We start from the raw sequence: 15,772 nt of genomic DNA, 5'->3' as shown, positions 1-15,772 counted from the left end.
AAGGAAAACAGGATATCAGAAAAAAGAGACTGCTACAACCTCACGTGATTCCTGTCGCATGGGAGAGGCAGGAGAGAAACACAGCTACTGGAGGTGCCACGAGGTCTTCTCCAGGTGCGCCACATTTGCCTTTCTGTGTGTGTCTGTGTGTCTGTGTCACGTGTGTCACTTTGAAGAGAAAGAAAGCTCACCAGTAGTAGATTGCTACCACAGGTTCTAAGGGGTCCATTCCAGGTGACGAAGGCAATTAAAAGTTATTCTCAACTTCTCATCATGAAGCATTTGACCTGTTCTCACTAGCTGACAGGCTGTCTTTCACTCTGGAATTCTTTTCTTTCTGCAGTTTGTATGCCGGAAGAGGGCTTTAAAGGTAAGGCGTTTGTCATGCTTCCTCCATGCAAGAGCTTCACCGTGACTGGTAATGTGAAGGCTGCAATTTGATTTTAAATTTCAATCCAATCCAAGTCTCGTGACTGGAATTAATTTTAGCTGAAAGCGTTTTTATTCCAGCTTCTCTCTTTTTCAGCACTGAGGCCTCATATGAGGCTGGTGTGTGAGAATGTTTCCCTCGGTTTCATTCTAGAGGAGGTTGGGATGTTGTGAGTGACATTTCTAGATTGATATTTAACCTGCCCAGAGCATCTCAGCAGGGCATCTTCTGTGTGACTAAGAATTAGTGGTGGGAGACTTTGCAGAATGACATCAGTCAGTGCAGGTTTTATTAATCAGAGATTTTCAGGTGGATATGGCCCTACCTTGACTCCTCAGCCACTGCATGTGTGCATACCTGTGACAAGTTGGTGTGGTGATTCACTGTCCACATCCCAAGGTCTGTGGCAAGTTATGATTCTGCCTTGAATGATATTGAGTCAAATGGACAGTGACAAAGCTCCTGTCCTAAATGCCGCCGTCCTCCCTGTGTGGCTCTGCTGTCTGTGTGTGAATGCCACAGAGGAACTGGTGGCCCTGTGTGGCTCTGCTGTCTGTATGTGAATGCCACAGAGGAACTGGTGGCCCTGTGTGGCTCTGCTGTCTGTATGTGAATGCCACAGAGGAACTGGTGGCCCTGTGTGGCTCTGCTGTCTGTATGTGAATGCCACAGAGGAACTGGTGGCCCTGTGTGGCTCTGCTGTCTGTATGTGAATGCCACAGAGGAACTGGTGGCCCTGTGTGGCTCTGCTGTCTGTGTGTGAATGCCACAGAGGAACTGGTGGCAGGATCTAAGCAAACGAAAGCAAAAACTTTCTTTGGCCGTGGCTAGGAAAGGAAAGAAAGCATTAGTCATTCCCGGCTCACCTGTGTGATGTACATGGGATACCTGGCTGTCAAGCAGAGTGGGTTTCCCTGAGAGTCTGTGCCAAGGGCCCCTGAGTTCATGTATCATGGTGGATGTCCCCTGCTGACACATTGTTGCCAAACTGAATACACAGACTCATAACTTGAGCTATCCCTCCACATGTGTTCTGTTCTAGGTACGGGCCTGCTTGGACATTAATCTTTGACCATTTGCTGACTGCCAAGGAATGACCAGAAAGGAAGACAAACTTGACATGTTAGGGCATTAAAACGTGGATTTAAGAATTAAACTCTTACCTGGCTCTTCCAGAAGGCAAAAATCCATTCAAAAGAGACTGTCCCAATTGCCTTATGTCAAATAAAGCAGATTGCACTGATGGACATCAGACTTGAAGGAGATGTTTTAGATTTTCTATTTAAGGTGGGAGGGCGAGTGAGGACTGAGCAGGCAGAGTAGCAGTAAGACTAAATTATGTTTACACAGGAGGGAATAAAGTCCCAGTCAGTTTCATATAGATGCCCTGGTCACAGTACGTGGGCTAGCATCCTGCTCCAAATACCAGGTGACTGTCTAGAGACACAACTTGCTAACCCAACCTGTCTTTGACCTATATTCATCTTTCACTAAAGCATTAAAGTGAAGGACTTGCCAACAAGGAATGTGTCTTCAGAGTACCGCCGCTACAGGACAGCCACAGCCCTGCCATCTGCTCACTGTCTGTCGGTGCTGGGTAGAAGGCACCCACCGGTGTGCTTTCCTTGTCAAGCCAGGGACTGTCTGTTTTTCTCCATCATTCCAGAGGTGATGGGAAATGTTCAGTGTATGGTGGCAGCAAAGAAAGTACCCCTGATCATTTGAGACGCCGGATGGAAGAGTGGAACATTTGACTGAAGCTCTGCAGGACAACATGGAGGTTTTTATAGACAACCCTCCTGTTCTCCAGTTCCTTCCGCTCTCCTTGGATCTCACTTCTTTCTGAAAACCATTCTTCTGATAGGAGGGACAAGACTTATACAGGGTGTGCTATCTCACCAGCTCAGGATCACTGGATGCTAGTCTAAGCAGCATCCGTGTCTGCAGGAACAGAAAGGTTTAGTGGAGCATGGGGCTGGTCTGGGCAGCAGGTCTGCATTTTCTCTGTTGAGTGGTTGTTGGTATGTGTTTGTGGCCCAGTTGCTGACAGATTTTTTTCTTACTTTTTTCTTTTTAAGCCTCTAGTTTGTTTTAAAACTTTAACTGATGTATACAAGCTGATCTCAACATTAGCAGCATCTTTTGATAGCTTTCTGCCAGTGCTTATGGCTGCTGGGTAGAAGTCCCGCTGTGGTATTTATGTTTTCAATGAAGAGTGTTCTAGAGATGGTGAAAAGTGCAGGCAGAGCCAGGCGAGCTGCACACCTTCCTGGAAGCCTACTCAAGGAACTCCTGCCGTCGGGAATACAGGGACTCATGGGACCAAGCCTCACTCACCAAGAGCCCTCTCTTTCCCAAGGCCAAGACAATTGAAAGGCAACCAAATATTTGACAAATGTCCTTTACTGTCCTTACAAAGAAACCTGGAGCTCGTGGCTGTGTGACAAAAGCGTTGGCAGAACCTCAGCACCCTAAAAGGTGGTGGGGACAAATAGCAAGAAGAAGCTGTTCCCCCCTTTTCCTGAGATTGGATGTGCACAAGCTAGAAGTTAGCACTGTGAGGTTGGCTGCATAGGCATCCTTTGCTTCCTTTACAGAATGTTACCAAGGAAATAGCCATTCATTCCTGTCAGGCAAATGCAGGTGGGGCAGACCCTATGTCAGCCAGCTGAAGTGTGGCTCAATGATGGTACCACCACTGCAGAGCCTCATTGGAATGTCAGCTTGGACCTGGAACCCACTGAAGAAGGCTACTCCCACTCCCAAGCTTGGGGTTCCTGGACTCCGCTTCCTCACAGCTTGAAGCAGACAAATTTCAAAGAATACACACTTGGACTTAACAGCTGCCATGTTCCTGCTTACTAATTCATGCTGTCTGGTTGTCTACTGAGCTGGGATAGCCTTACAGCACAGGCTAGCTATTTTGCTGGGTTCTAAAGCTACATTCAGAAACTGCATTAAACCAGATTATGAATCTCCAGGCTTCTTTATGTTTCCTTTTTTTTTCCCCAGGCAGGGTCTCCTGTAACCCAGGCTAGCCTTGGACTCACTAAGTAATCAGGATAACCTTAACTGATCTTCCTACTTCCTCCTCCCAGGTGCTGGGATTGCAGGCATGTGGCTACTGTGACAGGTTTCCTGTGCTGTGCCGAGCCCCGGGCTACGTGCACACTAGACATGCATTCTGCATATTGATCTACATCCCCAGCTCTACCCGTATAGATTTCTAATCATTCTTTAATCCCAAGCAAATGTGTAGAGTCTCCTGTGCTGAAATGGTTTTTGCCATTGCCAGACATGTAGGCTATCATTTGATGTCTTTATTCCCTGAGAGGAAACCTGTTTTCTGTATTTATGAACTTTATTACTGAGAATCACTGTTAACCTTTCTGCCAAATTAAAGACACCTGTGTCTCTGTTTCCATGGACCTTTATCCAGAGTGAGTTCTTTGTCCTTTCACCTATTAGGTGCTGGTCTTTGGTCCCGGGTCTGACCAGATCCTGGCAGGCACTGATGTTTGGCTTCAGTAGCTTGTTTTTGATACCTAGGGGATGGTTTGTCCCTACAGAGCAGAGAATCCTGTCTTTCCTGTTCCAGACTAGCCAAGCAGGGCACCAAGTGCTCAAGGGCCATCAGGATACAGGGCAGCTGGAGGGAGTGCAGCTGTGTGAAGAGTGTTGACCATGTACCCAGACCCCTAACATAAAAGGGAAGCCAATACCCTGCACAGCTCTTCCTTTAGGTAGCGCCTTGCCCTGACATGGAGAAGGCTGCTGTGCAGGAAGAGAAGGGTCCACCTGGTTTACCTGCTACAGTGTTCACCCCAGCATCCAAAGGGTTGGGTGTGCATACATGCTGGTGGGAAAACGCTTGTAATGAGAAGAGTCAGAGATCCGGAAACCACCCAACCAAGCTTCCTGCTTAGCCTTCACCAAGAACTTGTACACCTTGTACTAGGAGCCCTGCAGGCTACAGCGATGGCTGGACAGATGTTCAGTTAGCCTTTTTCATAGATCTTTCCCTTCCGCCCACAAGTATCACCAGAGCCAGTGGCTAAGCAGCGCACTATTCATCTCCAGGACCTTGCTAAAAGGTATTCAAAACACAGTTTGACTGTGGACAGATTTATGCCTTTCCAATGATTGATTCTTATCCCTAGTTTCAGTTTTGATGGCCGTTGCCAAGAACATCAAAACTACTTGCTTGGCCGGGCAGTGATGGCACACGCCTTTAATCCCAGCATTTGGGAGGCAGAGGCAGGCCGATTTCTGAGTTCGAGGCCAGCCTGGTCAGAATGAGTTCCAGGACAGCCAGGGCTACACACAGAAACCCTGTCTCGAAAAACCAAAACAAACAAAACTGCTTGCTTGGAAAGGCCAGCAAGGGTGTATAGGCGCCAGGCTGCGTATTGGTGCCTCATAGGTACTTCCTGGCCTGTGGAGGTTTTCTTTGTGGAGTATTGAAGCAAGCAGTAATTCCAGAATTGCAAACTGAAAACAGGTTTTGGTCTACCATCAGAATTGAGACCTACCAAGCGTGTCACTGGCCAAGCTTTTGCTGTGTCCTGTCCAAAGGAGGCAAGCTCAAGGTTAATCCTTAAGTAGGTACTTCTGCAGGAGAGCTGACTCAGCTTAACTTGATTTTGTTTGGTTTTGAGAGTGGTTCTCCGTGTGGCCCTGACTGTTCCGAAACTGTAAGGCTAGGCTGTCCTCCAACTCTGGTCCTCTGTCTCCAGAGTAATGGGATTAAAGTCCTGAGGCACCACTCCCTGCCTTTGTTTTTATTTTTTAACAGCATTAGATCACACAGCCTAGCCTTGAACTTGAGACCAAGGTAGCCAGCCTCCCTACCATTTCCTGCTTATATTGGTTGTTTGGGCGGGGGGTGGGGGGGTTGTTTTTTGTTTTTCCTTTTGTGGGCCAGATTTAATGTAAACCCAGGCTGCCCTAAAACTGTCTTCGTAGCCAGTAATAATCCTGAACTTCTGATCTTCCTGCCTTTAGGAGTCCAGGTCAGTACAAATGAGCTTCATCTCTTAGAGAAAAGCCTTAGAACATCTGCTTCCCTCCCCTCCAACATATACAATGAAAGACACTTCCTGCACTGGCTTAGCCAGCACCTCAGGCAGCCAGGGCCTGTCACTAAAATTGCTGTTGGATTCAGAAGCAATGCCTGTAGCAGCAACTATTGTGGTTGCTGGGTTCCAGATCTAGGCTAGTGTTGCCAGGCCAGGCAGGCCCTGGGCCACAGGAAGTGGGCACATATTCCAGGGAAGCCACTGCCTGGGTTGGACCATGGCCTGCTGGCACACTGGCCTCTGCACACTTGCATCTGGGTGTTCCTGCCACTGCCATTCCTGCTTTGTAACCAAGGCAACCAGCTCCTCTTATGGACAAGTGTGCTCCTTGTTGTATATTCAGTTTGTTGTGTGGACATTGTCAAACATGCTGTCTGCCAGATGAGCTCCGCAAGGAAAAAGTACTAGGTCTTTCCTAGCACCCGCACTGTGTTCCCACACTCAAACGGACTCCCTGGAGGATGCTCCAGGTGTGTGTCTGGAAAGTTGCCAAAGGGCTGCTTCTAAGGACTTGTCACTCAACTGCCGAACTGCCTCTGGGTGGTTTGTGTCTGAAGGTTTGGCAGCAGCATCTCATCCCTCCAGAGCCTGTCGCTGGTTCTCCAGATGAAAGAGGTGCCAAGTTGTGCAGGGTTGTCAGATTCTGGAACTAGAATGAGCCAGAGGTTATGGCTGAAATGGCTACCTCCAATAACCATCTCAGGGAAAGCATCTTGGTTAGTTCTGGGCTGGCTTAGGCCCCTGACACCAGTGCCCAGTCACCTTTCTTGCCAGCCCTAGCCATGACGTTCTCTCGGGGTCTTTCAGAGGTTCTCCAGTGAGGACATCTGAGAAGAGAGCCCATGGGGCTAGGCCAACATCCTCTTTCTGAAGACTTGCTATCTAACCCCTAGCCCAGCATGCCTGCCCTCTGGGGACGTCCTGCCTTGTGTGTTTTCCCTTTGTCAGAGCTGGTGGAAGTATGTCTTCCCCAAGGGGCACCATTTCTGTTTTAGGACACACAGCCACAAGAACCATTCAGAGGCTATACTTATGTCATACATGTTTTCATTCTCCAGCCTTAGATGGTAAAGGTTTGAGGCCAGCTCTGTGTGGTTGGTGTGTGTGTGTGTGTGTGTGTGTGTGTGTGTGTGTGTGTGTGTGTGTGTGTGAGAGAGAGAGAGAGAAAGAGAGAGAGAGAGAGAGAGAGAGAGAGAGAGAGAGAGAGAGAGAGAGAAATTGTGAGAGTAGGGTGGTGGGCTGGGTTATTAAGGAAAAGAAAGGTGGTGCTTAGAGGTAGCCATGCGTGAGTGGTCAGTGCTGAGTGGTTTGGATTGAAATAGGCCAGAGAAAGCAAAGCTCCAGGGCCTTTGTCCAATCTCCCCTTCAATTCATGCCAGGCTGTGCACCCAGCCCCCTTCAGAGGCACGTGTTGCCGCCTCCCTGGGGGCTCTTGCTGGCTCAGAATGGCGCCCTCCAGGACCCACAAGAGATTATAAACCTCTCATTGAAGAGGCTTTCTATAAAGAGGAAAAGGCTGTAATTGAAAGGCTCCTTGGTTCTAAAGAAGCAGACCTGGAACAGCAAAGCCTCCATTCTTTACTCAGCCAACGTCAGGCATGTTCAGTCCCCCATGCACAGCAGCACTGTGGCTCTTGGGCTTGACACCTGGGTTCAGAGCATGGAAGGACAAAGGCCCGTGACAGTACAACTGAGCTTCTTGGTTTGTTTTGGGTGGTTTTTTAGGTTTGGGTTTGTTTTTTGTCTTTTGAGACAGGGTCTCAACTATGCCTGGAGGATGATCTTGAGGTCTCCTTCCTCTTCCTCCTGAGTGCTGTGATCAGATCACAGGCCACGCCTGGTTTATGTGGTGATGGGGAGTGACCCTAAGGTCTCTTGATGCTAGCAAGCAGTCTACCAACTAGCTCTATCCTCAACACCAAACCCCAGACCTTGCACGTGCCAGGCAAGTGCTCTATCACTGATTACATTTTAGGCCCTGGTTGCTGGGTGGCTCCTAGGTTCAATCCCAGCAGTAAAGAGGCAGAGACAGATGAGTCTGAGTTAAGACCACCCTGGTCTACATAAGGAATTCCGAGCAGCTCAGACGGGCTTTGAACTTGGTATCTTCCTACCTACAAGGGAGCTAGAATTACAGGTCTGAACCATCGGATCCTGCTCCCCAGTGTATTTGTCCACCACCCACTGCCTCTGTCTGCCTCTCCCTTGGGCCCGGATGGGACACTCAGTCTAATAACCAGCCTGCAGCGGGCTGCTGTCCATCCATCTGTCTCACGGCCTTTTGTCAGGCTCCAGGCACTGAGCCACTTATGACTGGGAGGGAAGTGGCTTCTGCCGGGAAAGAGTTGAGGAAGAAGGAAGAGGCACAGGGATTGTGCTTGAAACTGAATTCAAGGTTCTGCCCTGCTGTGTACAAAAAGCCAAAGGGTGCTCAGAGAACCCTGGAATTTGGACGTCTGATTGGGGGAAGCTAGTCTGTCACATTCTAACCAGAAGGTATGTAGACATTTGGTTGTTGGGTTTTTTTGTTTGTTTGTTTTTTGTTTTGTTTTTCAGTTAGGACTTCCACCAAATATTGCCAATAACCAAGATTCCGCAGATCAACCCTGCCACAAGTAGTTGCTACCACACGGGTCCTAACCCCATCACCCCCCCCCCTTCACTCAGTTTCCTTTTTATAACTTTGGTTCCTCAAGTGTTTCTCTGTAGAAAGTCAAAGGGCCCATCAGGGTATTCTCCAGGAGCCTCCTCGGTGCCCTAGCTAGCTGTGGTATCCCTATTGTCCAGGACTACCACAACAGCAGCACTGACGCTGGAGAAGCCCTGGCTCCAGGTGTTCTGCAGTCTTTCTGTTCTTACGTGGTTCTGACCCGAGGCCTCCGCCCCACCCACACTGCCAGGAGAGCTTGCTAGGGGAGAACATGCCCTCTGCTCAGCCTTTTCCCATAAGGGAGGATGGCATGAGGGATTTCCTCTAATATCCTTTGAGGTAAGTGGGGGTCTGAAATCTGGCCAAGTCCTGCAAGCAGCTGGTGTAAGGGTTGCCAAAGACCCAGATCATTTCTTAATGAGATGCAGTTCCCGCGGCTCAGGAAATCGGAGTGGGAGTGGAGGGTGCTCAAGAAACATTAAATTCATGATTTGAGTTGTTCCTCCCAAGTCCTACCTTCACCTTGGACAACCCCAAATATAACGGGACAGAAAGGATAGAAGTTCTCTCTACCGTTAGCTCTTGTAGCCTCAGTTTCCCCAGTTAGAACAATGAGTAAAACCCAGAGATAGTAAGATCTGAAGTTCTGGCTTGGTCAGGATATTGCACCTCCCAGGAAGGCTCTGGCACTGGTCTTCTTCACCTGTGCAGACAGCTCCTGGCCCTGGCCTCAGGGAGAGGGGTACCAGGGAACCTTGCAGGGAACCTTGCGTTCTGTTGGCCAACAGGAATGAGAGTTGGTGGGCAAACCCAAGAGCCCATGCTGCCAGCTTGGTAGGTGACCTTGGGCAAGTCTTTTCTTCCTGGGTCCTCCAAAGTCACTGCCTAGATACGGGGTTTGCTCTTGGTCCTTTTTCTGCCTTCCCTCCTCTCCTGTAGCCTGGAGCAGGAAAGGGAAGAACCTAAGGAGAGGCAGGGAGTCATTAACTGGGCCTCTCCTGGTTCCACCCCAGTGCCGCCCTGTAAGAGTGCCCCCACCACACACACACACACACACACACAACTCTCCACTTGCTTCACTTGGGCCAGAAGTTGTCCTTCACAGCCTAGGTTGTCGGCTAGAGCCCCAACACTGCCACTGTCTGCCTGTGCAACCCTAAACTCGTCCCTACACCTCTCTGGGCCTTAGTTTCCCTACCTGTTAGATAGGGGCTCGTGGCAGGGGTGGCCTCCCTGCTGCTCCCGCGCCTGGGGCTCAGGCTCCGCAGTGAGGGGGGAGCGGCGCCGGGAAAGAGCGCTCGGCAGTCACGTGACGTCCCCCTCCCCGAACTGCGGCGGCGGTGGCGGCGGCGGCGGCAGCGGGGAGCGAGTCCCGGCAGAGCTGCAGCGGCTGCCGCGGGCACCGGAGTGCCGAGCCCAAGACAACCCGGCCCAGGCCTGCGGTGAGTGCCGGCTCCGTGCATGGGATCCCGGCAGGGAGGGGCGCGGCCAGGCTAGATGGCGGCGCAGCGGGGCGGGAGACCCCGCGGGCACCAGCCATGCCACGGGGAAGGCTCATGTTCCACCCTTAGGTGCCCCGAGTCCTGGGCTCCATCACCCCTGTTACCCTCTGGAAGGGACTGCGGAGAAGTGGGCGCGCTGGGGAGAGGCCAGCCCGGAATCCGCAAGGGGAGGTACTCAGTTCCTCTAAGCAGGGAAGTGGGGAGTCCTTTAGCCATCGCCCTGAGCTGCGCCGCTAGGGCCTTGGTGTCCTTGCATCTCCAGGTACAGAACGCATCCCTGCCCATCCCGACCCACAGCGGAGCTGGGTACTGGCGTCACGCAGTCCTTGTTGCCACCCCTGGCTCTGCTGGATCTCAGGGCCGGTGCCAAATCCACTCGCAGTCACCACTGTGCCCTGCAGGCCCTTTGGGAGCCTTGCTAATGTGCCAGCTTGGTGAAGAAACCTTGCCCCCTCCGCCCGTGTGTGTGTGTGTGTGTGTGTGTGTGTGTGTGTGTGTGTGTGTGTGTCCGTCCCCTGCATCCATCTCTCTGTGATGCTTGACCTTGTGGGTGACTGTCACAGCCCAGGCCTGAGGTCTGAGATGGGGTTAGGAAAGACACCCCACCCCATCCTCACATGGTATTTTGGCGTTTGTCCCTGTCCTTCAGTCCCCTCCCTGCCAAAGTCAGGGCCAGACACCTAGTAGCTGTAGGAAAGGTAGGAGGACAAATCCTGCCAGGTATGAAGCAGAAGGAAGTCAAGAGGAAGTAGGGGTGAGATAATACCTTTTCCTCTCCAAGGGAGCTAACTGAATGTGGGGTGCCCCACCAATACAGGACCTTACCTCTTCTTCCTAAGAACATCCGAGGGAAGAAATGGCTCACGATAGCACCGACAAGTGTCTAGATAAGCTCAGAACCCTCAGGGCAGCAGGACTAAGTAGTGTTCATGCCCCTGCCTCATGGGGTTCCCCTGTGGCAACTCAGCCTGACTGGCAGTGGAAGGATCTGAACAAGGAGTAGATGTGCCTTTCAGCCCTGAAGAAGATTCCAGGGTGACGACCAACAGGCAGTGAGAACAACCTGCCCTGTCCACCTTCCCTCGCCACCTGACACAGATGAGGAAACTGAGGCTTGGCCAGGCTATGTGACCTTTGAGTCACCTGGTGCTGTGCTGGTGTTGTGCTACAATCATATATATATATATATTTGAGATAGGGGTCTCACTATGTAACCCTGGATGGCCCAGAACTTAACATGGCAGACATGTCCCGCTCTGCCTCTTGGGTACAGAGTAAAAGCACACACCAACACACCTGACTAACCCTGATCCAAGGATATTTTGCCAGGTAGAGGGTTCTCCATGGATTCCAGGCCCTTTCCTACTACCTGTGGGGGTGGGGAGGAAGGTGCCTCTGGATGGAGCAAGTCTTGAGTCTCTACTTGCAGGACGCCCTTCCCATTGGCTTTTATGTCCCCCACCCAGGCTTCTTGCCAGCTCAGTGCTTCATTTGAGAAAAGCCTCTCCTTCTCCCCAAGGTATTTGCCTGGCCTGCTCTCAGGAGCCGCCTTTGCCTCACTAACCATAATCCAGCACAGGGCACGGAAGGGTCCTTTCTCTGAGATGTTGGGGTGCAACAGGGCTCCTCTTTGTCTTGAAGTGCTTTTCTCCTTGGACCTCAGGGAACACCCCCAGCCCCATAGCAGGGTCTGCACAGAGAGAAGGTGCAGGAGGCCGGAAAGCCTTGTCTCCTACTCCTGGGCCTACCATGCTGTCCTGTTTAAGAACAGAGAGCCCCTTCAAGGACTCCTGAGGCAGGTCTGTCTTCCATGCCACCTGTGTGTCTTCAAGGCCTTTGTTCCAGCTGTCAGAGACTGTCAGCAGCCACACATGGTAGGCAAACAACCATGACCCCCCACACAGTCAGACACAAACACAAAGATGGCTTGACTCACAAGTACCCTGAGACCCATACTCAGGAACAGGCATACTCTACCCTGTCTGACCCCACCCACCCACAAGACATATGTCACCTCTGTGGCTGAGAGGAAGAGCATCTTGAAGCCTTCATGGGGGTTGGGGGGGGGGATGTTTCTACCTCAGTGGCCTCCAGTGTGCTGACAGGAGACATGAACGTGCAGGGAACACGTGGAAGCCCTGTGCCCTTAAAAATGAACCTGGCAGACGAGCTCAGGCGCCCACATGGATACACGCTCACATGCGTGCCTGGCATCAGCTTCCTACGCGCGGGATGTAACTGCCTCATCACCCTGGGGGGCGGGGGGGGCAGCAGAACCCCCTTCCCCAGCAAACCCTTACCTTATTCCCTCTTTGGGCTTCCTATGATCCCAGTGAGGGATGGGAAAGCAGCCTTTGAAACTGCCTCGTGTTTCTCCCTTCTGCTCTTGTTCCTTCCCTGTTCCTGATCCTACCCTACACTTACCCAAAGGGTTGTTTGAGACGTTCTCCTTTCATCTACCACCCTCCCCAGAGAACCATCCCTCAGATCTCTCCTGAGACCACAGAGCCCCAGCACAGGCTTGGGACAGCCCCAGGCCCAGCTTCCCTTTCGTCCGCTGCCTTGTTAGAGCCTGACTTAAGTTCTGTTTTCTCTTCTGCCCTCCCAGCAGGGCTGGGGACCTGCTCGTGTGAATTCAGAAGGATCCTTGGAGATCCACTGCCTTTTCCCAGGGCAGAGCTATTGCTAGGCTGGGCCCTGGTACCCTGGCTGTGCCTCTTAGAGACCAGGATCACTGGGAAGCTGTTACTGAAAGGTGTCTGGGTAGGCTGAGGTGAAGGCTCCTGGGCAGGTGGATGGCAGGTTGGGGACAAAAAGGGACTCTGGGTTCCATTATGCTCGTTTGTTCCCCTACCCTAGACAGCTTAAGAGCGCTGGTCCTCAGCCCAAGTGTGGCCTTCCCTCTGGCTGGGTGTGCAGCCGGGCAAATCATGTTTCCTCTCTGGGCCCAGCTCCAATTCTGGGAAGCAGCTTGGCCCAGCTCGGTAGTGAGGAGGGTCAGGGGTGTGAAGAGGTAGCCCCTGGCCAATGAGAAAGGGAAATTGGGCTCAGTTGAGCAGTGTGATCACTGAGAGTCCCTGGCTGGGGACTTTCTATAGGTTAGAAGCCCTAGGTCTAGACTACCACAGGCTATGCTATGCTAGCCCAGGGGTTGCCAGGTTTTGGACTTTCAGAGGCAGCCATCTTGGACTCAGCCCAAGGAAGAGGGGGACTCAAGGGCAGGAGGCTGCAATTGTAGTGCCCATTTGTAGTGTGGATGTTCTTAGCCTTCAAGACAGGCTCTAATTTTAGGGCTGAGGGCTGACACTTGGCAAGCAGGTGACTGAAGAAAAAAATAGGTAAGGAGAGGACTCTGAGAGGCGCCGGTAGGGAGGCACCCCAAAACAGAACAGGCAGATCTGACTGAGATGTCAGCAAGCATCATACAGACCAGCAGGACTGGAGACAGGTGAGCTGGGTGTGGCCGTCGCTGTGGTATCTGTTACTGGGGTTGTGCCTCCGCTGCTCATGAGGCCACTCTCCTGTCAGGTTGAACAGACCTGAGTTTGTCCTTTGACTCTGTCACCCAGTTGCATGGTTTGGCCTTCCTCCTTCATCTTTCCGAGGCTCCATTTCTTTATCTGTAAAACAGGGACTGTGGATTTCTTTGTTCTGTTTTGTTTGTAAGTATTAAAAAGATGAACATAGGGGCTGGAGAGATGGCTCAGCAGTTAATGGCTGCTCTTCCAGAGGTCCTGAGTTCAATTCCCAGCAACCACATGGTGGCTCACAACCATCTGTAATGGGATCTGATGTTCTCTTCTGGTGTGTCTGAAGACAGCGACAGTGTACTCATAATCACAAAATAAACAAATCTTAAAAAAAAAAAAAAAGATTAACATAGGGGGACTGGAGAGACCAGTGGTTAAGAGCACTGACTGTTCTGGAGGATCTGGGTTCAATTCCCAGCACTCACATGGCAGCTCACAACTCCTGGTCTAACAGATCCAATATCCTCATACAGATATACAGATGACATGGTGTCAAAGCACCAATGTACATAAAATTAAAGTAAGTAAATTATTTAAAAAAAAAAAAAAGATTGACATAGGTGGTGTAAAGCTTTAATAGCGGCACTTGGAAAACCAAGACAGATGGATCTCTGGGAGTTCAAGGCCAGCATGGTCTACATAGCAAGTTCAAGCCCAGCCAGAAATATATATATATATATATATATATATATATATATATAGAGAGAGAGAGAGAGAGAGAGAGAGAGAGAGACCATATCCAAAACCAAAAGCCCAGTAAATAATTAAAGACACAGGATAAGAGTTATAAAGAATCTAAAGCCAATCAAAGCGGGAATGGTAGCAAGCACAGGGGGATCTTGAGTTCAAGGCTAGCCTGGGCTACAAATGGAGGTCATGTCTAAAACAATGAAAACTGCTGGATGTGGTGGAGCAGTGAAGGTTCATGGCCTGTCTAGGGTACAGAATGAGATAAAGGCAGCCTGGACAACTCAGGGAGACCCTGTCTCAAAATAAGAAGCAAGAAGGCTGGTCGGTAGCTCAGGTGCAGGCTCAGCCGCTGGACCTGCAGATGAAATGCTACCACAAGCCAGAGTCCAGTTCTGATCTCTGCTGTGCGACTCTGGATGAGCCACCGACCTTTTCAAACTCAGAGTTCTCCACGGTGCTCTTGTCTGCTAGCCTCTGGGGAGCGTTAAGAGGACAGAGGCACAGTCACTGAGAGCCGCTTTGGATAAATAGCTCTGAGCTCCAGAAAACTGAAATCTACAGTGGACAAGCAAACACCAGGGAAACCTGGAGAGAAATCCTTTTTAAAACTGCAGAACATCGCTAGGCAGTGGCGCACACCTTTAATCTCAGCACCTGGGAGGCACAGCAGGCAGGTCTCTGAGTTCGGAGCCTGTTTGGCCTACTTAGTGAGTTCCAGGGCAGCCAGGGCTACACAGAGAAACCCTGTCTCAAAAATAAATAAGCCCGGTGGTGGTGGTGCTCACCTTTAATCCCAGAGGCAGAGGCAGGCAAATCTGTAAGTTTGAGGCCAGCTTGGTCTACAGAACAGGAATTCCAGGACAGCCAGGGCTACATACAGAGACCCTGTCTTGAAAAACAAACAAACAAAAAACCAAAAAACACAAACAAACAAAAAACAAAAACATATAAACTACCACTTTAGTGTATTTACTTTACTGCTGTTTCCTCTCTCTTTTTAAAAAGACATTTAATTATTAGCTTACCTATGTGTGTATGTACATGGTCATGACAGCACACATATGGAGATCAGAGGACAACTTGCAGGAGTCAGTTCCCTCTCTCCACCATGTGGGTTCCAGGAATCAAACCCAGGTTCTCAAGTCTTGGCAGCAATCACCTTTATCCTCTGAGCCATATCACCTACCCCTTTATCTTTTTATTATTATTATTATTATTAAGTTCTCACTATGTAGCCCAGGCTAGCCTTGAACTCATGGTAATCCTCTCAGTCTCCCAAGTGCAAGGGATTTTAAGCATGCATCACCACACCCAGCCCAAATTTTATAGTTTTTTTTTTTTTTTTTTTTTAAATCTTCCCTTCAGTGTTTGGGAGTAGTGGAATTGTTTTTTCTCCTCCCATGACATCACATTTTCGAGGCAATTGAAATAGATAAAAGGTAGATAAAAGGTGTCGGTACATGATAACATGGATGTCAGAGAGGAGTAAAGGCTACACTGAGGCCGACTTGGGGGCATTTAGCTTCAGGGAGGGGTGATGCGATGACCTGGTTTATTGGTGGCTCAAATGCTAGTTTGAGAACTCTGCATTGCCCCAAAGTCACAAGGGAGCCCACTGGGCATTGTACGCATAGCCTCTGGTTCCCCAACCTAACTCCGTAGGCAGGGATGAGGGAGCAGCCCTGCACAGGTGCAGCTCTCTGCCTGGCCGTGCTGGGAGCATGGTGCCCAATGCCTTTCTCCCCGGAACCTCATCTTCCTTGAGTGTGCAGATGAAAGGGCTGCTGGGTCTCCTATCCCTGGAGCAGGTGAAGGGGTCAAGCCAGTAGCCTGGCAGAGAACTGGGCAGCTGAGAGCTGCAGGAAGCAAGCCTGTCATCCACACAGAAAGTC

At 50.6% G+C, this 15,772-nt stretch overlaps 2 protein-coding genes across 9 annotated transcripts in view; both read left to right on the top strand.

Annotated features, from left to right (window-relative positions):
* The window catches only part of Usp48 (ubiquitin specific peptidase 48), a 65,441-nt gene extending 61,583 nt beyond the window's left edge, over positions 1-3,858 (top strand). For both annotated transcript variants that reach the window (XM_034501887.2, XM_034501886.2), the window contains exons 26-27: positions 344-370; positions 1,473-3,858. In XM_034501887.2, coding sequence (XP_034357778.1) covers positions 344-370; positions 1,473-1,495 — 50 coding nt within the window. In that variant the 3' untranslated portion in view covers positions 1,496-3,858. The remainder of the gene's footprint in view (positions 1-343; positions 371-1,472) is intronic.
* A 5,604-nt stretch (positions 3,859-9,462) lies between these two features.
* Positions 9,463-15,772, top strand: part of Rap1gap (RAP1 GTPase activating protein) — a 62,873-nt gene continuing 56,563 nt past the window's right edge. For 5 of the 7 annotated variants that reach the window (XR_004606845.2, XR_004606844.2, XR_004606843.2 and 2 more), the window contains exon 1: positions 9,491-9,600. The gene's annotated coding sequence lies outside the window, so the exon portion shown is untranslated. Of the gene's footprint in view, positions 9,601-15,772 lie in introns of all 7 variants that reach the window. The other 2 variants (XM_076933939.1, XM_076933938.1) reach the window with 2 other exon arrangements.

Source organism: Arvicanthis niloticus, chromosome 5 (genome assembly GCF_011762505.2).
Source record: "Arvicanthis niloticus isolate mArvNil1 chromosome 5, mArvNil1.pat.X, whole genome shotgun sequence".
Taxonomy (NCBI): domain Eukaryota; kingdom Metazoa; phylum Chordata; class Mammalia; order Rodentia; family Muridae; genus Arvicanthis; species Arvicanthis niloticus.
This window is presented reverse-complemented; position numbering and strand designations above follow the sequence as displayed.